This window comes from Cyrtonyx montezumae, unplaced genomic scaffold (assembly GCF_038088225.1).
Source record: "Cyrtonyx montezumae isolate F1298 unplaced genomic scaffold, pur_monq_1.0 scaffold_16, whole genome shotgun sequence".
NCBI classification, from domain to species: Eukaryota; Metazoa; Chordata; class Aves; order Galliformes; family Odontophoridae; genus Cyrtonyx; species Cyrtonyx montezumae.
Genome location: NW_027071892.1, coordinates 9,918,181 through 9,941,586, shown reverse-complemented (window position 1 = coordinate 9,941,586; position 23,406 = coordinate 9,918,181). Strand labels below are relative to the sequence as shown.

Sequence of the window (23,406 nt, the reverse complement as noted above, 5' to 3'; positions counted from 1 at the left end):
GGGAAGAATGGCTGTGCTGGGGCAGCAGTTAACCTTGCACCCATGCCCTGACCATGCAGCAGGTGTGCCAGCAAGAGCCCCAGGTGGAAGAAAACTCCCTTGACCATGTTTACCTGGAGGGAGTGTGAGGATGGTGAATGGAAAACCCCCAAACACAAGGCCAAAGGGGAGAGGCTTCAGAACAGGGGCTAAGGAAGAGGAACAAAAGTGCAGGCTCTGGGGGCAGAAGGGACTTTTTGTCTGATAAGCCAGAATCAAAGGGCTGTTGCATGCAAAATATCATCAGTGCAGCAAGTAATTGGTGCTCTGAGGGGAAGCCACTTTGGAGCCCAGTCTGTGCAGTCTTTAGATGTAAAGTTGATGCCAGCCTATAATGCTGTCTTGTCTGCTTTCAGGCTTAAAAAGCCTGTGCAGAATTTTATACATACAACGTGTATTTTGAATGCTATAGTTTGTTTTTCCTAATTTACCCTTTCCTTGTTTATCGTGCATACTGCACAGGGGTCTAATTTAGATTTATATATATATATATATATATATATTGCTTAGCAGTTCTGGGTTGGGGCAGCAGTTTCTGTAGCATTTAGTGGTGAATTTTTTTTTAGTGCTTTCAGCAAACTGCAGCAGACTGCATGGCTAATCCAGGGCAATCAAGGCGTGGGGTTTATGACATAGTTGGTCTTAATGTTTTATTTATTTATTTATCTAACTCAAATTGGATGATAACGCTTTTGAGCCTCAAACAGCTTTATGTTTTCCACTGCAGGTCTGACTTAGGGAAATGGGGATCCAGGCCTGAACTTGGGATACAGTTTCACACGGAATTTCCCCCAGTGTTCCCAGAGAGACCAACCAGATGAGCACCAAAATCCTTGTGTGCAGAATGGCAGTATTGAGATAAGGAAGGAAATGGATTTGATCATTAACGAAGGGGGAGCAGGGGGGGGAACAACTGGCATTTTGCAAGACCTCAGCTATTGCTGTGTGTGACGTGGCTGCTGTTTGGATAGTGTTTGTGACAAGGGTGAGTTAGCTGCTGGGAGCAAAATGTGTGGAGCCTAATCAGGAAACGTTGGCCTTCGCTTTCTTTTTTTTTCTTCTGAGAAATGGAGATTACTGCATTTATGAACTGCAAATTGGTAACTGGAGGAGATTCCTAAAATATGAGATAATCCCTAGAAGCTGACCAACTTTCTCTGTAGAACATCAAATTCTAGGTCTACAATCTGTAATTAAATTGCTTGTGTGCTGTTAAAAAAAGCATCTGGCTGTTCTAAGAGTGTCCAGTGCAAGAGAGTAGATATGAGACATGGGAGAGCTGCAGCAACTTGCAAAAAAAAAAAAAAGTAGAAATTTAGAGGATGGGAAAATATTAAGCCTTTGTATTTCCAGCCTACCAGATCCAGGAGCTCAACCCGTATTGTAACTACTGCGTTCTGCAGTTGCAGTGCTTAACTGTGACTCTGCTGGGTGAATGATGGTGTGTTTTGGTCTCACTAACAATATTGTGAAATATTAAGTGTATTCAGTATGAGGACAAATTCCAGTACCTGATAGGCACAGAGATAATGCTTTATAAAAATGGGAAGTAGGTTGTCTGCTGAAATCAAAACATAATGCTGCAGATAAAATCTGCTTCTGCCGTGGGCTGTGTGTACTGGATAGTGCACAGAGAGTAAATCAGCACTGCCAGCATCCATGGCGGAGCTGTGACTCTGCAAAGTATTTGGTGAAACTGAAATAGAAAGGGTCGGAAGGTACAGCTGTCTGTTTGCTGCTGCAAAGGTGCTGTGTGCGTACTTTGACGGCTTAAATTGTGCTCCCCGGTATCTGTGCTGAGGGCTTCCTGGTGTATCCTGTACAAATCCTGTTCTGTGGGAAGCTAATTCCATCTGAAAGTCTTGAAATTCATGCCTTGCTTTCACTCTGCATTTGCAGCGCAATTAAGCTGTTTTCCTCATCTGCATTAGGAGATGAATTACGTATGTGAGTAACTGGGGGTCACACTGAGTCCAGCAGTTGGGCTGAGCCTCTTGTTTGGTGGTGGGTCAGGTCTCTTGGCTGCTGGCAGCTTTTCCCAGAAGCATGTTCCTGAGCTTTCCTGCTGCAGTTGGGGAGAAAATGATCTCAGAACAGATGCTGTGCCATTTCCTGGTGTGAAGCGAAGATGGAATTCCTCAGCCTTCTACATCATGGTTAATAGAAATGGCTCTGTTGTGTTTTAGTGGAGATGAGGGCATGTGAACAAATTCCTTCTCAAGACATAGATGTAGTTCTGTAGGCCTGATTTCTAATACTTCTTTTTCTCCTTGCTTTCTCTAGTTGTGGCCTTCCTGGTGGCGTACCATCAAAACAAGCAGCTGATAGGAGAAAAGGGGCTGCTCCCGTGTAAACTATACCTGCAGAATGTCAAAAAGTATTTCAAAGGGAAGATAAACCTGGATACCCTGAGCTATGCCCCAACAATCATCTGGTTTCTGGACTGGTCGGATATGGACAGCATCTTGGACTACATCTCCATGCTTGGTCTGGTGATTTCAGCCTTTGTATTGATAACTGGATGTGCAAACATGGTCCTCATGGCTGTCCTATGGGTCCTCTACCTCTCGTTGGTCAACGTTGGACAGATCTGGTAGGTTAACAATCTCTGCTTTGGTTTTCTCTGTAATTTCTTGCCATTTATTCTATCTGTTTTCTGTTACTATTTGGGGTTAGTCATTTCCTAAGAAGTAATGTATGCATGTGAGAGAAGGAAGACGTTGAGCAGAAATGAATTGTGGGCACGTTCCTGCTCTCTCTTTCACCCAGAAAATCAGTCCTGATTGCTGCTGTTCTCTGTGAGAGAAGTGGCTGTACAAAAAATCATGCTGCACATTGTCTTTTGCAAGGGAATTCTCTTGAGGTGGTTTATCAATTTTCAGTTTTATCCATTGGAGAGCTGCAGAACTCAAAATAAATATACAAAACCTGTGGGCTGGAAAAGGGAAAGAAGGATAATGAGTGCACATGCAGGGAAGAGCTATGGTGCAGATTTTGGTTTAAAGAAAAGCATTGTCACTGCTCCAACCAGAGGAAGCATTTCAGCTGTTCTTTGTGCATTTTTAAGGCCTTAGAAGCGCTGGCTAAAATATTGGGATCTTGGGAAACCAAACTTAATTAGTTCACCTCTTTAAGTACCTGCTCCTCTACCAGAGCAGAGGCAATAGGCTAACTTGGGGCAGCTGGAAAGCCCTGCCATGAAGAGATGCCTGAACTGGTGGATGTGATCCAGCTGTGTCACTGGGACGTTCTGGCTCCACAGCATGTGACTGGACACCCTCATTATAGATGGGATCAATGAATTTAATTTTAGGGATTTGCATGTGGTTGAGCAGCCCGGCGTCTTGTCCCATCCCATTCATTCCTGTCCTACTCCCAATGGTATATAAGTGGGTGAACGATAACAGCTTCAGTTTTCTAAAAAGCTCTATTTTCTGAGCTCTTAACTCAGCGTGAACTTAAGACTGTGAAAGAAAGCCACAATTTGAAAAATAGTTTGGAGACAGTTTTCTGTTGCCTGTTTCCAAGTTACTCCAAAATTGCTTGTCTATTTTTTTTTTAACTGCCCTACAGACCAAGGATTTGAGCATCATCCTGCTCATTTCCAGAGAGAGAGGAGACTGGGTGGGAATAATGCCTATCTATTGCCAGAGTTTGTCGTTATTCAGGTTGCAAGGTGTGCAGCTGGAGAGTGAACCTGCAGTGCTATAGGAGGCTGAAGGTTTGATCTTGCCCTTCAGGAGCAGGCTAGCAAAGAACTTATCTTACATAGTGCTCTGTAGTGCTCCGTGTTCTGATGTCGTGGCTGTGTCGGTGGTGTAATTTCATTATAGTTTTAATCAACAAGCAAACAAAAAAACGCCCTGATTGGAATGTGTGAGTCTTCTGTTGGACAGGCATGTTTTGTGCTGCCCTTCTGCTCTCTGTAGCTTTCCCTGCTGGAGGCAGAGGTGTGGACTTCCTCTCTGCAGGAGCTGGAGGGATGGCAGCCCTGCAGAGCTCCTGAGCAATCCAGTTATGCCTGTTTAAATGGTCATTCTGTTGTCTTCCAAGCCTGTGCAGTGAAGAGCAAGGGGACAAGGGGACCCTCTTTCACAGGGAGCTGGACCACCAGTAAGCAGCAGACCATGTCCAAATTCCTCTTCCTAGGGGGTTTCAAAGCTCATAACCCAGCTTTAGGTCTCATTGCAGCTCTGAAGACAATGAGTTGACCACCAGGAATGCAAGAGAGCCCAGAGTTTGCATTCTATGGATGCTGTGGTTGAAAGGAATTGCCTGTTGATATTTGAGATAAGATGGTTTTTATTTTTTTATTTTTTTTTCCTTCCCTACTTCAGATTTGAAGTTTAAAAGTGACGATGTCATGAGGAGGTTACTCTGTTATCCAGCAATAATGTAGTGAGGGAATGGGCTAGGTACTTCTGGGGGAAGGGTTAGAGAGAAAAGATGGGGGAAAGGAAATGCTGCCCCAACTTCTCTTAGTTGTGGCATTGAATGTATTAAACAGGAAATGAGGTTCTTGTAAAGGGGTGAGAGAAAGGAATCAAAGCAACTCAGCAGTACAGTGCATTCGGCTGTGGTTACACTTTTTCATTAGATCCTCTGAAGGGTCACTGGGTGGTGAAAACCACATTATTACTGTGCATATAGTGTGACGTTCAGCTGCCTGGAGATCAGGGGTTGGTGGCTGGGTGCTTACAGTGCAAGTGAAGGTAGGGAGAGGGAAAGGGGTGGGTGAGGTCTCTCCGTGGCACCTTGCAGAGGGTTTGGTGGCACTTGGCACAGGCTGGCAGTGCCTGAAGTCTCATGAGCTCTTGGGTTGTGGGTTGGCAGCGTTGACCTTGGCATTAAAGTGGCCTTGAAACTCTCTGCATCAATGTTTAGATGGTATTACGTGGTCTGCTAACTTTGTCTTGCAGATTTGGACAGGTTGAGAGGTTTTGATGTGGTGTTATTCTTCTCTGAATCACCTGGAAAGATTTCTTTGCTGGAAGCACAGTTGTGGTGCGGTGGGGTTACCGTCCTTGAGGGTGCTCCAGAGCAGCGGCGATGTGACACTGAGGGACACAGTCAGTGGGCATGATGGGATGGATTGGGGATGTACTTTGGGATCCTAGAGGTCTTATTCCAACCTCAATGATTCTATGGTCTGTTGAAATGACTCCTTAAAGAGGGAGAGGCATAACATTACCAGAATGGTAGCCATTATGAGACAGCTCAGTGAAGGTGTCTGAAATGAGGAAGAAAATCCTCTCATGGCCCCATTATTGCACAGTTGGTTGTAGTGCTGCTCTGCAGGTGTGAGTGCTGCAAGCTGGCACTGCTGGGCACGGCCTGCAGGCTGCTCCCATCCAGCAAACACTGGGAAAACAGTTCAAGGATATACGGGGGGACAGGGAGAAAGAGTTCTCTTTAGGCCAGCGAGGAACAATTTATTCTTTTTATTGCCTTTTCTTTTTTTTTCTGTTTTAATTTTAAATGTTTCTATTTGTTTTGGGCTGGAGGCTCCAGATGCCGGGCGCTGCTGAAGGAGTGAGTCTTTCAACTGCTGCCCAGCTGGCTTGGGCTCAGAGTCAGAGGAAGCTTTAGAAGAGCAAAACGTCCCCTTTGGAAGGCCGGGCACGTCGCCTTCCTCCTGGTGCTGCTGCCTCTGAGCTGGGGGAGCTGAGCCTGCTGCAACTGTGCTGCGAGGGACCAGCTCAGGCCTTTGGGTGTGTTATAACACTCACTGATTTAAAAACAAACAAACAAAAAAAAACCCAACCAACAACAAAAATTAGGTGTCTGGGGGGAGAACGTGGCTCCTTGTGCCCCGGCCCTGGGGGTCGTATCCTTGGAGGCAATGGCAGGGTCAGGTTCAATTGCTAGGGGATGAAGCTGCCCCTCTAGATGGTGCCTGGTACTCTCAGTGCAGGATGAGTTAGAAGCTAATGTGTGTGCAAGGAAGTTGCTCCTGCAGCAGGTTGGTGTGAGATGTTTGTGATAGATTTCCCACAATAAGGATTACTTTGGGAACCTGAAAATGCTGAGAACTGGAGCCAGTAGTCCTGGCCCTAAACCCTTGACTTGGCCAGCTCACAGCTGTCTCTGCCGAAGCACAGGTGAACTGTATGACTTAAGATGTACTTTGATTGTGCTTAAAACTAGGTTAACTTTTAGGGAAAATCATCTTAATTTTGGTACCTGTGAAGTGCAGGACCAAGGTTGCCAAATCTTAAAGAGAAGATACACAGGGAAGCTTTTGTAATTCCAAGCGCTCTGTTCCCAAGCCAGCTGTGATATTCAGAGTCGTCTTGGACTAAATCTGGATGTGTTCTCTGGCTGTGTAATGATGCCACACATGTATCACAAGGTCACTACGTCTGCTTTAAGATGCAGGGTTTATTTCCCCCTCTGCCTTTATGAACATTGGCTTTTGAGGTGGGAAGGGGCTATGAGGATTTCTAAATGCTGAAATGGCACAAAAGAATGTCGAAGTCTGACCCTCAGGATGAAATGCTGAATCACTGCATTGGTTTTCTTGCAGTTGTTGCAGACTGTACCTGATTTCAGTAAACCAACAGCACTAAAAAGTGGCCCCTGTTTAGCAATAATAGAAACTATTTGGTGAATCTAGAGCTGCCTGTAAGTGATTTTTGTGGGAGCATCCTACTTAAGCATGCATTTTATTGTCTGCTAGTCCTGCTTGTCTGGGTCGAGTCCCTGGAAGAATGAGAGCGCTCTGCAGGTCCACTCTGAATGGCTTTGCCTTCCTCCCTATTTCCTCCCTGCTTAATGTTAATGTAACGGGTTGTAGTAGATTTGAACAGGAATGGGAAAAGCTGTCCCTTCTTTAAAGTGCAAGTGTGTGTTGCAGGTGACCTCACAAAACCTCCATTTGTGGTTTTCTTCTGCTGGGCCACTGTCTGCAGGGATGGGCTGCACAGAACAGGTCCTTTGTCAGGACGGGCTCTCTGGGAGAGGTGTTCTAGCAGAAGTTGAATCATTTTTGTACCAGAATAACTAATGCACTTCCAAAGTGAATTCATAATTCTGGAATAAAATCACTTTTATCCCACAGTAAGGTGCCTCCAGAGAGCTATTACATTTTCTTATATAAACAAACTCTTAAACTACTCTGCCACTGATCTCCTGTTTCTTCTTCTGTTGTTTCTTCCCCCCAGTTTTTTTTTCAGATGTCTGAAAACCCTTTCCTTCCCATGGCCATTCTCTTGCTTCATTGTACAAAGCGTTAGGGAGCGTTCAGCGGTACAGTGTGTCAGACACTTGATACAAAAGCTAGAATTGTGGGTTTTTAAATCCTGTTACTTTTTTTTTCCTTCATGATTGAGATTTGGTGGAGCTACAGGAGCTCAAGGGAATATGTTAAACAAGCCAATAAATAAAATGTTATAGTCTGAGGTGGCTACAGCATTATTTCAGTATGTTCTTTTGTGGAGAACAGTGGTAGAGCTACTGCTAACAGATATCTAGGAGAAATTAATGCTATGCAAGCTGCTTTTTTGTTGTTTTTTGGGGGGGTTTCTTTTCTTTGCTACAGTGAAAATGAATCTGGGCGGTACTTCACCACTGTACAAAGCCAGAGGGTGGTGGCAAGTCAGCTGGAGCTGTGTGCAGGTGCCCTTTGAAGGCTGTGTGCCATGGTGGGTTCCAGGGAGTTGCAGATGCTTCACCTCTTTCCTGCACCACAGAGGAGAGGACGGGCATCTGTCTTTCTGGCCCCAGATGCCTGTTTTGCTTCATGTTTAGCTGACTGTGCATAATATTAATAGCTCTTCTAATGTTTAATACTTAATGAGGGGGCAGGTATACTGCAGGTCAGGAAAGCATGTCTGCGAGGCATGTAATTTAATTGCAATTAAATTACCATCCAAGAAATTACACTTACAATAGAAAAAGAAGAAAGACTTGTATGTCGTGGAGGTTTTGTGTTTTATAGGCCTCATTTAAAAACCACTTGACCTATGCAGGGCTTTAATCATGGTCTTCTGTCTGTGAGCAGATGAACTGGTGAATGATTCAGGTTGAACTCCATTAAGTGCTGGGGGGCTGATGAGGTGCTCAGGGCTGCAGTTCTCCAGGAGGGCTTTGGTACTATCAGATGGATTCTCCTTTTCTTTCTTCTTATATTCTGTAGTTGTTTTTTGTTTTTTTTTTAATAATCTGAAGCATTTATGTTTTTGTGCAGCTACATCCTATCCAGTAGAAGCTAGAGACAGATTTCTTATTCCACGGTGTAAATCAACCATTGTGTGAATTATGGACTGGGTTTAGCAAATCTTGTCCCCATTTTTAAGCGTGTTGGTTTGTTCTCCTCTTGATGAGGGCACAATGCTTGCAGGAATGGTTGTTTTATGACGAAAGGAGACCAGTCATGCAGAATTCAGATGGAGAATCATCCACTGAGTTTACAGCAAACCAAAGCCACCTCATGTGTGAATGGAAGTGCACTCACACACGTGGTGTGTTTGGACTGATGTGCATTCAGCAGCACGAGTAGTTCACTAATGCTTTCTTTGCTACCCCTGAGCAAGCAAGTGCTGAAGGATCACGAGGTGTGCCAGCAGGGACTAGGACTTGTGTGCCCTGGGTTTCACTGATGTGCCTGGTTCAGCTGGGAACTTCACTGAGGCCTCTCCTGTAGGCAGCAATGGATGTGTTGGGCTGTACTTAGCTGTGTGACCTTGGTCTCTATCCTACTTTATCTGCCTGTCTGGAAGTGATGCAAGGCTTAATTAACATCAGCTTTTCAGATGTTAAACTTTGAAATGCAGGCAAAAAACAGTATTGTGCCTGAATGCAGTGTGCAATTTTGTATGTTCAAAAAAGGCATCTAGGTTTTTAGATAAATCACACTAACAAATATCACCTTGATGTGTATGCTACATTGGAGCAGTTTGGACTTAGGCTTTGCAAATAACCCTTTCTGCAACCTGACTTTATTTTTCTTGCTCTCGCAAGCATCCCAATGACAACAATGACAACAGCAAGGAAACACAGAATATCTCATTCCTTTATGTGGCCCTTGCCTTGGCCATAAATCTCAGGAATTTCTTTGTTATTGTGGCTCACAGCCTAGCATCCCTTCATTCCAAACTTCCCTCCCTCTTTCCCCAGAAAGAAAAGATTATCTCTAGAAACGTAAACCCGAAGCTGAAGGATCTCAGGGGGTCATCCTTCCTGTTGAGGAAGCTGCTTTTTGGCACTTCCTACTCCTAGAGAAGAGAGGGAGCGGATCAGTTTCAAAGAATGCTGTGAGCAGACACGGGCAGTTGATATGACATATTAATGAAAACAGAGATTAATACCATGTGACACTGTTGCCTTGCAGTACAACTGGGAACTAATGAGGCTAATGAGAACCATATTTTTGTTTGAGAGATTAAAATTTAATCATGGCTGATGTCAGAAATGAATCATTTAGCATCCCCCCCAGCACGTTAAGGTCTCCCCTCCCTGCCCTGGGCTGGCGTTCACTCAGCAGCCACCCGAGGGGCCAGCCCCTGCTGCACAGTCACCTGGCACTTGCTGTCCTCCTTCCTCCATCCTTGAGACCATAAATGCTTGTTTTGGGGTGAGGCTGCTGCTCCCCTTGCTTGGGGTGGTTGGATTGCATACAGTAGGGTGGGTGCCTGTTGCTTAGCCTGGTTTGGAGCAAAGAGTGTGGGTGCTGCAGGATGTCCAGGTTTGAGTGTGTCCCTGCCTTCCTCCCAAACCTGTGTGTTGCTCTGTGAGGAAAGTCTGCAAAGATTGAGAAGCCGTGTCCAGGACAGCTTGAACGTGTGCGAACCCTCACAGGCTGTTGTGGGATGCTTTGGTGGGGTCTTGGGCCACACCAGCTCTGCTTTTTGCCTGCTTGGGTAGATTTTTGGAGGAGAACTGAGCCATGGCAAGTGCAGCTTGCCATTGGAACACATTGGAAAACAAGAGAAGTGGGTTTGGTGCAGTGATGTGCCAAGGTTTCTTGAGCAACTGCACCGTGGAAGATTGCAGCATCGGCTGAGGCTGTGTGTTTTTGTAGCAAGCAGTGCCTCTGCAGTGAGTCTTATTTAAGTCACGTGAGTGCTCACAGGAATTCAAATAAGTTCAAAAAGAAGGAAATTGAAGAGGAATTTCAGTCTCTGAAATCAGTTGTATACAGTGTTTTGACTCTCTGTAATGACTGGGTTTACTTTGCTAAATAAGAGCACCTCTGGATTATTTATTTTTTTATTTTTATTTAATAAACCTTCATGTGTCTTACAGCGTTGTTAGCTCACTGTGCACTCAGGTGTTGTGCCAAGGGTCCCTGCAGGCATGCATGCAGCTGCAGTGCTGCATCCCTGTGCAGAGTGCTCCGTGCTCAGCAACCTCAGTGTCTGACTGTGACCTTCAGCCTTGTGAGTTGCAGATATTGCTTCTATCTAAGCATGCCCTGAATTTGATTTCACGAGAAGAAATGTTGAGACTTTAGGAGCAAACAGAATGGGATATGGAGGGGGGCAGCTGCACAGGGTGCTGTGTGTATGGGCAGTTAATAACGATAACGTTGTACAGTTTCCTTTGCAGGAACCATCTCTAGCTTGCAATCACTTCTGATGAGAAAACAAGAGTCCAGAATTATCGGCGTGCTGTGGTTGGTGGCATGGCTGCACGGTGTCAGATGTACCATGGGGCTTTGCCAGAGACTGAGACAAATATTTTTTTAATTGCTTATTATCTGGCACATCCAATTGCCAGCTGTATCCAGTATGCAGACTTGGGTATTGATTCCACAGCTGAAAGATTTAGGAAAAGACTGAATAATGTTTTTTCATGATTTTTTTTTAAGCTGTAACTTGCCAAACAGCTTCATGCACCCAGCCTGGTCCAGCACACGTTCACGTTACTTCTCTTGTCTGAGTTCCCCAGTAGCTGTGGTTGGAAGGAATGTGTATGGAGAGATTGGTGCAGCTGAAAAGTGACCAAGGGTTAGGGAGGGGTCCAGGCCTGGTGGAAGCTGTTTGCTGGCTTCCCTGAGGGTCTTCACCCAGAAATTCACTCCTGAGAATGCTTGTTGCTGGTGCAGGCTGTTTGCTGGGCTGGAGTTACCCAAAATGCCAGAAAGGTGTGGGGTTGAGCTGTGCTGCTGGGGAGAGCTTGCAGATCTGTCTGGATAAACAGCGGTGCTGCTGTCCTGGGAAGTGGGAGGGAAGTGGCTGCAAAAACAAAGCTGTCCTGGGGGGAGACCCTGTGGTAGGAAGGAGTTGGAAACTTGCATTGAACTAACTCGTGTCTGTGTGAAGTTGGTACCGTGCTTTCACTGGAACCCGTAACTTCACACTGCAAACTGCTTTTAATGCGGAATCTTACTCAGTTGCAGGATGGCTGGCAGGAGGAGGTTTTTGGGGGAGGCAACCTTTACAGATTAATGCAATTAAATGGTTTATTTCCTCAAGAAATGGAGTTACTGACGTGCATTTCTCAGATTTTACCTGTCAGTGTGCTGTGAGCTGAAACACAAAACCTTTCTGCTGCATCATCCCAGAAGAGCAGTCCTGCAGCACTGTGTCATGTCAGCGTGCTGCAGCAGGTCTGCCTTGCATTGCAGGGTGTGAATGCTCCAAGCTGATGCTGAGCCTCTTATTTTCCATCAGTGCTTCTGTGTGCTGGCTCTGCACGTGCTGTTCTTTGAGCTGGCTCTGAGCTCAGGGTGTGTGGTGATAGCGTGCAGTGCTGCCTCTGTGCAGCTTCCTGCTCCTGTTCTTGTGTTTTCCACTTTGATCCTGGTATAAGGAGCAGCTCAGAGTGAGCTTCCCAAGGCTGCTGCTTCAGCATCTGCTTTTGGCACTGAAAGGATTTAACCAAAGCAAACCTCGCTCGAATTTGGCCAGTTCTGCCATTGCGCAAGGTAGGGATGCGTAATAACTTTAACACTGGAAATGAGCACAGGCAGCAAACTTGGCCAACACCAGGCCTTGGGTAATGTGCATGTGGTCATGTAACCAGCCTCGCTCCCTGCCTTGTGAGGTGCAGATCGTGGCACCCTTGGTTTCTCATCCACTGCACCCCCTCAGCTCTGCTTGGGCACCTTTCCCAGCTCCAAGCACACACCCAGGCATAATCCTCCCCTTGGAGCCCTTTTTTATAATGTTATCCCCATTCCTTCCATTTAAATGTGGATGTTGTAATTACAGAGCACAGAATCCCAGTTTTTAGAGATCTGAGACCACAATAAAGTGAATCCAGAAACCAGACGAGTGGTTTCGTTTACTGCCGTTCTAGCTTATTTCCTCCCCCCCACAACTGCTGTGCGATGCTGAAGGCTTGGCAGCAACTGAAACCAGCTGTCAATAAGGTTTCCTACCCCCACACTTCAAACTTAATGGTGTTCTGAAATTAATGGTGCACCGGGCTAATTCCGTCATCTCATTTTGATGGACAGTCGGTCTCTTGGAAGTGATGTTTGCCAACTGGCTTTGTGTCCTGGAGAATTGGATTCCCAAGTGCAGGGTGCTGTGTGTGTGTATATGTAAAAACATATAGAGGAAAGGTGAGTTTTGCCCCGAAGTGTTCATTTTGCTGGGTGCATAGTGACTCACCTGGCACGCTTTCAGGCACACAACCTTTCGCTTCTAGGTGTGCCACATGTGGGATGGCAGCAGTGAGTTCTGTAACTAAGCCCTTTTTTCGCTGTTAATGCAATGTATGGACTTGTGGCAGGAGCTCCTCCAGTGTTCCCTCTCACTGAAACTTTGGAAGGAAGCTCAGAGCTCTGTGTTCACTGCTGCCACCTCCCATGCCAGGGCCATCTCCACGTCCCTGGTTTTGCAGTGTCACCTTTCAACCCTCATTGAGGAGCTGTACCTCAGCTGTGGCAGCATCATGCCTGCAGGTTTTGGAGCTGTATCCTGGAGGAGAATAGAAGCTGTGTCTGCACAACCCAAAAACCCTTCTCCCCCATCCTCAGTCTGGAGAATAAGAGATTCATAATGGAGATGAAAGTTGACATCTGGGTTCACTTTCTGTAGAGGATGTTCTCTGTGGAGAGCAGTGAGAGAAGCTGTTAACACCAGCTGCAAACTGGGGATGCAGCCGTGAATTATCCTGCCTGTGGAAGCCCCTTTGGTTGGAGGGACCCTATGGGGCTGGGCATGAGCAATGGGTAGGATTGCTTTTTGGATGTAAATATGGATGCATTTTCCTACTAAGCATTGGGATTCCTGTTCCACTCAACTTTTTGCATCAAATAACTTCTGTAGCTGCAGGACAGGTGGGCAGCGAGAGAGTGGGAAAAGTACCCATTTTTCCTCCTTGAGCAAATGGAAGCCACCATCCTGCAGAAAAGAGGACGTAGCTGCCCAGAAGATGGGGTGAGCTGTGTCCTGCAGCAGCAGTTGCACCCCAAAGGAGTGTGATGGCTCTGCTGCTGCAGCATGGCTGTGCTGTTCCATTCCTTGTGGGCTGCATGCAGGCCTGGCTCACTCCGTGCTGCAGGAGGATGTGTTTGTGGGGAGAGATGCAGCTTCCTGTAGTTCAAACCACGCTTTGCTGTGAGGTTTTGCTTTCCAGGAATACACTGCAGACCTATACTAGAGCTAGAATTAATCAGCATGACAGTGTGATGAAAACAACCCAAGTATTTGATGGCGTTTATGATTCCCAGCTGATATTTACAGTCTCTCCAAGTGAGATATGGGATTCGTGTCTAATAACGAATTGTGGCTAATTAACAGTGTTTCTCCCACCAATGAACAGGAACGGCATCACTTTGATTTAGAAAAATGCAAATGGAACGTGCTTTGGATTTGTGAAACTTGCATCGTTAACAACACACAGATCAAAAGTCACTGCATGGGCGTTTTCCCAAACTCTCAATCAAATCCGTATTTTTTACTTGTTTGAAACATCACCAAGAGATAATAACTTCAGGGCATGGGGTAAAGAGGTAAATACGCATTTTTTGTAAGGAACACTTCTGTTTGCTCCGTATAAGTAAGGAAGTGAAGGAAAAATGGTTATTCGTCTCCAAGCTGCAATCTGAAGTCTAGGGGCTTTGGGGATCTGCTTGCTTGTACCTGTAAGAAAGCCGTGCAGGGAGCTGTGCTGCTGTTAGTGTTTGCAGTTGGCCATTTGGTTTGGGTTCCTTGGCATTTGCATCCCAAACTTCTTCACTGAAATAAATTCACAAGTGTTTGCCTGTCATCACATGGCAAGTCCCGGAGCCTGGATTGATGTAATCAGCAACAGACACACGTCAGAAAACTTAATGTGGTTCGGAAGAATACGATATTTTATTAATTCCTCATTTGGTGTGTGTCTGCGTGTGTTTTGAATGAGCCTCGGGGGGTTCTTTCCTTCTGCCAAGAAATAAGAATGGTTCGTGCGAGTTTGTGTTTCGGTGCACCACAACTGTGGTGGAGAGTGAAGAAGCTGGGCTGCCCTTAATGACAGATATCTTTATACAGCCATGTTTATTAATGAAGTTAAAACTTGCCCTGTGTTTTAAAGTTACAGCTCTGTTCGAGGTAGGCGTCCCGAGGTGTTTGCCACCAGCAATGCATTGAGTTTGTTCTGGCATTTCCAGGCCACGTGGTTGCACTGGGGCAGGTGTGCATCTTCCTTGGCAGATGGTTTGAAATCCAAAAGCTTTGTAAAGTTTGGACTCAAAGTAAAGTGAGGAGTAAGTCCCTATAAGCAATCAACTGAGTTTTTAATTTTTTTTTTGCTTTTTCTCCATTGTGTTTTGCAGGTATTCCTTTGGTAAGTGAATAAAAACAAGAAAAAAATTCTGCAGTAATAATTTATTGGTGCATTTGTGGGTATGTAGTTTTTACTTAAACTTTCTCTTTTCTCCTTCTATCAGATGTTTACGTTTCACATTGTTTTTATTCTCTGCCTTTTGCTTTTTCATTCTGTATCCCCTTCAGTGATTTGCATTCTCCTTGTTCAGAATGGTCATGTTAACAAGTTTTAAGTGCACTTACCATCTGTGTGTACCAGTGAGTGATGCTTCACCAAATGGAGAAGCAGAGGAGTATGGAGAATTGCTCTCCCCTCTGTGTATTTTAGCTAATCACTCCAAACTGGTGTGGATATTTTAGCTAGCTGGACTTTGCCACATGAATCCATACTTCTGTTGTGTTAGCGAGGGCACCCGTTGTAGTTTTAACCCAAGTTATTTATCTTCTGTACGTTTCCTGCTTTCACGATGGCTGTAGAAAAGCTGCCTTTCCCAAGTGGTGGTGTGTGTTTTTGTCCCTTCTTTGTGTCCTGACTGGAGAGCCACCCTATGAGTGTTTCTGAAGTCCTTTGTACGCAGTAGGGTTTCTCCCTTCCTTGTTTTTGGCTTAAGGACTATTTCTGAGTGAGATGAATGAGATGTAAATCTTGAGCTACTTTTGTTAGAATACAGGAAAACCACAATATTTTTGTTATAATATAGTTGAAACAACAGCACTGCCATCCATTGCTGTACAAGTACATTAAATATTGCTGAGCTCTGGAAGCCTTCTTCTTTGGTAGCATCTACTTCAAAGCAGGATCTTTAAATAAATAAATAAATAAATAAAAATTCCTGGAGAGATCTTTGTAAATGCTGACTGTTTCCTATTCCCCTCCAGGAAGTATGCTTTTTTTTCATACATCTTAGGATGGATTTTGGTAGCCTCTATTAAAACTGCAGGCTGTCCCTATGAATTTTAAAGAACTCTGGAGTCTGGAAATAACAACAAGCTGTTAAGGCCAAATGGGATCAACTGGTATTGCCACAGGTTCTGCTCTTTGCTCTTACTGCTGTCAGGTAACAGTTATTAAAAACACACCTTCCTTGGGGCATGGACTGCAAGGAGCTGTGCTAGAGGTTTTGCAGCCTGGAGCATCAGCCACGTTGGGTTGTTTGCCTTGGGGAACATGGAGTGGGCTCCAGCCTGAGAGTTAGAGCTTGTCTGAAATTAGCTGAGCTGCAGGAATTTCTTGGCTTTATATCTTGTCATTCTGTGTTTGACTTTAGGTGCAGCACAGTGCGTTTCAGTGAGCATGTTCTGCACTAGATCTGTCCCACTGGGCAGGTGCTCCTCAGGTGTGTAATGCTGCTGGCCAGGAGGAAGGAGTGGCCCCTTCTCATGCTGTTCTCTGTAATGCAGTGCTCTGGAGGTTGGGCATGGTCTGCTTGTCAGCTGCAGTGTTCGTGGAGCTTTGGTCCTTCCTTGCTGAGCTGGGGCTGCCAGAGCCATGAGGTCAGGTCTGCCATCCTCAGCCTAAATCACATCGTCAGAGCCAGGTCTGGCTCTGGCTGGAGGCTGCAGAACCTAGAGACCTGCTAGAGAGCCAGTGTAGTGGAAATGCTGAATCACAGCTTTGAACAGTGCTTGAGCACCTGGTGGGAAGGCAGGGCCAACCCAGGGGAGCTCAGGTGTATGCAGTGCACCTGACTGACCAGTAGGGGTGGAGCCAGGATCCACCTCTTCCCAGACCTTATGTAAGGGTTGGCAGTGGAGGTAAGGGTATCTTGATGGAGATCGCTGCACACCTGAGGCCTTCTTGAAGGTAAGCAGCTCCTTCCCTTTATTTCTGTGTCTGTGACTCTTGCATTTGAGCAGATTCTCACTTGCTGCAGCCTGGGACCTAGCTGCTCTCCTGTTGTTGCTGCACTTTCCATTGCATTACAACTAGCAAGGCCAGCTTGTTATCCTTCTTAAAGTCTTTGCTATCTTCCTTAAAGTTAAGGACATCTTTTCATCTGGTGGAGCATGGAACTAAAGCTGCTCCAGCAGGTCTGTGGTGCTGACAGCATAGCTGCTTCTGGTCCTTTTTGAGCAAAGGTGTGCTCTTCTGGAGCAGGAGTTCCTGGTGGTGCTTCTGTCTGAGATACCCTGAGGATGCTGTTTTTCAACATGCAGACCTGGTTTTGTGCAGTGATTTATCATCTCAGCTCTCACAGCGGCTTTGAAGAAGGTGGTGCTCCTGTGTGGGTTTTTTGCCCTTTTTCTTTTTGTTTTCTTCTGCCTTCTTATTGCATTAAGTAACTCCAGATACTCAGAAGACAGCTTGATGGTATGATGCATGGTCTGAGGTGCTGCAGCCGTGTTGTGGTGCTGTGAGATAGCAGCACAGAGCTGCAGAAGGGCTGCCAAGATCTCACAGCTCGTTGCAGACAGACACATCTCCTCACAGAGCAGAAATCCAGGTGTAGTGTGGGAAAGTGATGTAACCATTTGGGGAGATTCTGACTCCACATCGTCGTGTCTGTGGTCATCAGATACCTCTCAGAGCAGCGGTTTGAATTTCCAGTAAGGAACGTGTGGAAAAAAAAAAAGTCAGAAATGTGCCTGTTTACCTTTGGGCTATCAATGGGCTCATTAAACCAAAAGGATTGGGAAACAGCTGATATTATTTGACTCTTGATGCACAAAAGTGTCCTGTTTGGAGCCAAAGCAAATGTTTTCCTTGGGGATGGTTCCAGAGAGCCTCACTTCTACACTCTGTGCAGGCCAACCGTATGGCCGGAATTGGAAGCATATTTTAAAAATAAGAGCTTTTTTTTTTGCCTCTTGCAGTAAAATACCTTGTTAATTTTGGTGTGGAGAGAGGACAATTAGAGGTTCTCTGAACATTGAATTGACTCCAAGTTTTTTGTCATCTCTAAACATGGAATCAGCAAATAATTTAGTCCATATCTCTGCCTGCTCCCAAATTTTCTGTGGCATCTATTATCTCAGAATTTAAGCTGAAATGTGTTTTGATTAGAAGTAGAATAAAAAGTTGAGAGCGGAGTGTATGTAATTCTCCATTACTTGTTAAATCCTCACTCTGTACTTCAATGCAAATTGTTCCGAAGAGAATTTTCTTTTAAAAGGTCTTCAGGGATCTTGAATTTTAGATGTGCATTGACATAAAATGAAATGTTAGAGTGCACAGCTGGGGTTCTGGCTCTCGCAGCATGAGATTGAGATGCTTCTCCTTTGTGAGCGCACGTTTCCAAGGAAGGGGTGAAGTTTTCATGTGAGTTGCACTATGTTGTGAGCAGAGCAGCGGCTGCAGAGGAAAATAGGAGTTGGGAGCACTTGAGTCAAACCTCGTTTGTGTAGGTCTGAAGCTTAGCTTATGGTTTGTGAAGATGGGTAAGTGTGGGCTGAGCTGTGCCCAAAGTGAAGCTGCTTGTGCCTGTGGACCGATCTGCAGTGTGTGCTGGTGGGGCTGAGATGACCCAGGCATCACAGTGTGCAAATTCACAGGGATGCAGAAGACTTCTTGGTCCCTGGTGTTCCTGCAGGGCTTGGCTTGATGGCAGCATGAGGCCCTGCTGAGCCCTGAGGAACAGCAGCAGATCGGGCACCCAGAGAGTGCTGTTCCTCATCCTTCCCTGTGGCGAGGCGAGGGCTGGGGCTGGCTTAGCAACTGTTCCTGTTCCTGGCCATTACCGTGATCTGCTGTTCCTATTTCTCGTGTAAGAGTGGGAAACTTTTCTCTCTGTCTTATTAAATCTATTTTTCAAGCTGTCACTTAACCAGGTCTAGTGACAGAGTCGGATGTTTATGTGGCCCTGGACACTTGAACTCTGGTGTTTTCAATCACAACAGCACCTTTTGCCAGCCGTTGTGAATTAAATACTCCTCGTGACCTTTTACCCTCGCCGCTCTTAAATTCATGCTTTAAAAACAGCTTAATGAGGGGTTTACTGGCCCAATTGGAAGTTTTTATTAAAACCTATTAGTGTGCTGGAGTAGCCTGCCTGAAGGAAACGATTAGCCCAAAGCAACTAAACTTGGAGCTGGCCCCTAGTCACACCAGGTTTTCCCTAAACTGTTTCCAGACCCACGTTAACCCTAACACTGCAGGCTGCATGGTATTCATATCCTCTGCTTTAATTTATAGCTTGTCTGATTCTCTCCCCAGCCTCTCTCCATGTTCACGAAAGCGTTTTGTTTTAATGTAATTAGACCTGCATTAAAGGGCACTGCGCCTTCATCCGGGCCTCTCTCGTTTGAGAACCTCAATTAAGCAGGAGTCATCCCCCTGGGTCTGTGCATAAGGGCTGGAGCTGGGATTCTCTGGGGCCCCGGGAGAGCTTCATGTGCAGAGCATCCATCTGTGGTGCTGGGGATTGAAGTGGGTAATGTGAAGGGCACACACCTTGGGACAGAGCGTGGGAGCAGGAGTGGAGCCCTGCTGGCCTCTGCTGCTGGCTTCCCTTTGGAGCCATCACATAAGTTCCAAGCCTGGGCTTCATTTTCTGAGCTGGGCCAGTGATGCTTGCCTGTTTTAAGTAGACATTTACAATGCTACCGAAGCTCTGCAGCTATTGTCTGAGTATTCCTGGGTAGGTGATTCTGTGCAGCTGAGAAGAGCAGGCAGGGCTCCTGCTTCAGCTACAACAGCTTGTTAAAGTTGCTGCAGCGAGTCCTGTACCATAGAAATGCTGAGCAGCTGTCACCTCTGTGCGTGTTCCCCTGCACCTCTGTGCTGCTCTACTCGTCTGAGTTCCTGCAGTGCCTCTCCAAAAAAAACTACGGTGTTTTGACACAGGAGAAAGGACTTCCAATTCTTTTCATAGATATCTTTTTATCTTTTCTCTTTGTGGATGTCAGCCACTACTGACCTGACAGCACAATTTCTGATCGTAATGTTTTACTGGTAGGTTTGTGTTACTTGACTGCTGCAGTGGCTGTGCTGGTGTTCGTGGTACATCCTGGTACCCAAGAGCTAAAGCTGTATGCATTGAATGAAGCTCGACAAGCTTTGTATTTCTGTAACACTGTTAACCTACAGTGAAGGAAGGCATAGGGAGTGAGACATGGGTGTGCTTAGAAGACCTTATTTTAGCCTGGAAAGAGGCAATATTCCCCTGTAACAAGATTACATGTTGTCAAAACAAACCAACCAAAAAGAGGTGTTTCTGCTCTATGCACTAGATTGCTATCTAAATGCCACACGTTTTGGTGCAAGATACGCTTTGAGCATCAAAAAGTGATCTATAAACAAAGCACAAACCAGAAAGCTGCTCAGCTCCCCTCCGTTTCCCAAGCATCACCTCCTGCCTTTGCTTCTCCACGTGTGGGTGCTGCAGCCTGGGGAGGCACCTCTTTAAAAAAGGGTTTAAGGAGAAATCTGCCATTAAAGTCATTACTGTAAAGTACTGCCTTTGATTGCGGCAATTATGCAAATGATTTTAAGGGATAAAACACTCCTTAACGAGGTCTGATGTAAATGGTGATGCTGGAATGAGTGTGTAACGTCGCCAAGCACGATTTCTCTGCACAAGTAATTCTCTCCCAGCGGTTTGCCATGTTGCCTGGATGCCGACCTGTGTCAGCAGTGCTGGCCCGCGGATGTGATTTTATTTTCTCTCGATACAGGAATGTAAGTGGGTGGAATGGGAACGCTGGTCTTGCAGAAACTGGGAAGCCCTTTCCCTGAGCAGATTGTTTCTCCGCAGCTCTTGTGGCTGACTTTTGTCCCAGCTTTAATGAAAAGGAAACAAACAAAAAATGCTTTCTGCGGGCAGAGGTTTCCCTTAGAAAAAGTGAAGTTGGGTTTGGGTGATGAGCAGGAGTAGGGCTCCCCTCGAGTCAGGCCCTTGCCTTAGCACATTGCTGAGGTCGAGTTAAATGAAACTTTTTCCCATGTTAGTTTTAAAGCAGAGAAGTTGGATCCTTGTCCACCACGGTTTGGGAAAGCATTGTCTGTATACTTAATGACCGTGTTGTGGTGTAGCTGAGAGACCTGTCTCCTGCTTTAGAGTCTGTGCTGCTTATGTTTGGCAGCTAAAAGCATGCTTTTAGCCGGGGAGGGTCCAGTGACATAGATCTCTGCATGGGTCGTGTCTGCTGTTTCAGATCCATGGCAGTGCCTGGCTTGGTTAGAGCAGGTGCAGTGACTTCCAATTATAATAATAGTTTCTGCTTTTCCAAGTGTGTGTGCAAATAGTCAGGGTGTTGTAAATGCAGTTTGATTCCCTGTGTTTAGGAATGCATCTCCTCAGACACACACCTGAGCTCAGTACTGGTGCTGGCTTTGTGCGTCTGTCATGAAACTGATGGTTCTCATCTCAGGGCAGACATCCCATCCCCTTTATCTGCTCTTGTGAGCTTATACTGGCTTTGTGCTCAGCCTTTCTGTTAACCTGTGACTTGGTGCGGTGTTCCCAGTTACAGCTCTCTATACAGGAGCAAAACCAAGGCTGGGATTTGTGTGCCAGATCAGTTCTTCATTCATAGGTGTATCTATAGTATCCTATTCAGAGAGGTGCATCTGAACAATGGTTCTGGTTCTGATCCTGCTCAGCATTTTTTAGGAGGTTTGACTGTTGTCCAAACACCCAGCTCGGACTGGTTGCTACTTGTTTGTGTAGTAGGAAGGCATTTCCTTTGCCAAAGGATCCCAAGCCTGTTCCAAGCTCACAACAGGTGAGGAAAGTGCTGCCCACCACTGACAGCCTCTCACTGCCTGGGTGAGGGTTAGCACGGCCTCATAATGCACGTGGGCAGCACGTTAAACAGGGTAACCTGAACACAATATCCACTTGTTTGGGGAGCTTAAGGAGGTCAGATGTAATTACCCAGTTGGAGTGTGGCCGGGCAAGTGTGATTAATTCCCTACTCCCTTGGAAAAGCCCATGGGAATGCTAACGACCTCGGTGCTCAGCTCTGTGTGTCGCTCAGCAGAGCTCTGTCAGCTTGGCCTGGCTGCTGCACTGCTCTTCTCACCTTCAGGACTGACCCAGCACCAAGGAGCAACGGGGACACGTGCTACAGGGCTGTCATCTGCATCCTGCAGCACACGTGGGTTTTGGAAAGGTAATGGGGCAGGTGGGAGCACCCTGATTTTGCCCAAGCTGTGGGGTAGTGAGAGGCTGCAGCGGTTGTACCCGCTGCCAGGAGGCCTCCCTTTTCTCTTTTTGGTTGGTTCTATTTAAATGAACAAAATCATGGATTTTTCCCTCTGCAAAACTGGAGCAAAGTATTCCAGCAAGGCTAACCTCACACCACAGCCACAAAAATTGTTCTTGTAAATACTACGCTATGGGATTATTTTTCCTTTTTGCTCTTTTTAAAAAGAACAAAACTCAGATGGCTGTTTGGAATGGGGTTTCTTTAAGAGCTTAGGTGATGGCAGAGGACTTCAGCTTTGTGTTGTCCTTTCCTCATTATGGGTTACTGATGCTTTCCTGCTCCTGTGCAGTGTCGTGGCTGTTCTCCGCTGCCAACTTGGACTGATGGCAGTTTGCCAGGTGTCACAAATGCTAGGAGTCAGAACAGCCTCAAGCGTGGTCCATCTTCTTGTTTTCACTTGTTACAAGGAAGTCACGTTTGCTGTGACTGTGTTGCAAGCCAAGCGGCCAACTTCAAGTGTTATGCACCTGAAGCATGTGAGATAGTCGAGGTTTTCTGTTTTTGGGGGGAGAATCCAGGGAAAGCAATGGGTTAGCTCTGTGTCACTGTTGGCTTCAGCAGCTGACCCCTCTCAGCAAGGGGCTGCTTAAAATCATGGCAGTATTGCCAAGCTTTTGATGGCAGGAGGACAGGGGATGGGCAGAGCTGTCTTCAAGGCATGCCTTCATCAGAAGTTTGAGCCTGGCAGGGCAGGACAGGCTTTATTTTTATTTTTCTATCTCTTTTTGAAGTTAAATAAACCTTGACGTTCAGAATAATCCCTGAATAATAATAATAAACTAAAGGACATCCAAGGGACTGCTGGTGTTCTTATTTTTTCATTAATCATGCTGTCATTTCTAACCTACACCTGATTTATCTGTGTCTGGTTAACCATTCAAATGCCCTTTCTCTGACCTGATCTACACCACCTGAAAGTTTTATGGCAGTAATTTATTGAGGATGATTATAGCTCCGAATGAAAGTTTTGAGCACCGTTCACACTGGGGATGGTTTGGCCCTGAGCAGCAGCTCCCCAGGTATATGGCAGAATTGCAGATTGAAGGATCAAATTGAAGGATTGAGGTCTTGGGACTTGGTGTCAGAGCTGGGAATGAAGCTGTGTGAGGACCTGTGAGAAAGGTCAGCGAGAGCAGGGCCCTGAGTCTTGGACCTTCTGTGAGGAGCCCAACTCTGCTGGGTTCTTCTTGATCCTTTATTCTGAATTTGATATTGGAGTTCAGAACGTTTATTGGAATGCCACAGATTTGGATTGCTTTCTATTAGGAATATTTGGCCAGAAATACACTGTAGTTGGGGCTGGATTAAGTAGTGTAGATCTTTTGTCTTTTTTAATTGTCATAGGCTCTAAAAAAAATCTCACTCTTGAGAATCATCAGCAAAACTGCAGCATCTCCTGAGTGTCTCTGCAAAATCCCAAATGCACAACTGCAGATGTGGAGGGACGGTTAACAGCATTGAAATGGAAATAGCATTTCCGAAGCAGGAAGAGCTCTTTAGTATTAATGCCTGTTTG

At 45.8% G+C, this 23,406-nt stretch overlaps 1 protein-coding gene across 2 annotated transcripts in view; it reads left to right on the top strand.

The window, feature by feature from the left end:
* The window catches only part of LMF1 (lipase maturation factor 1), a 160,568-nt gene that overhangs the window by 5,243 nt on the left and 131,919 nt on the right, over positions 1-23,406 (top strand). The window contains exons 2-3 of one of the 2 annotated variants that reach the window (XM_065732776.1): positions 2,323-2,632; positions 14,750-14,760. In XM_065732776.1, the coding sequence (XP_065588848.1) occupies positions 2,323-2,632; positions 14,750-14,760 (321 nt within the window). Of the gene's footprint in view, positions 1-2,322; positions 2,633-14,749; positions 14,761-23,406 lie in introns of those variants that run through there. The other variant, XM_065732775.1, reaches the window with a different exon arrangement.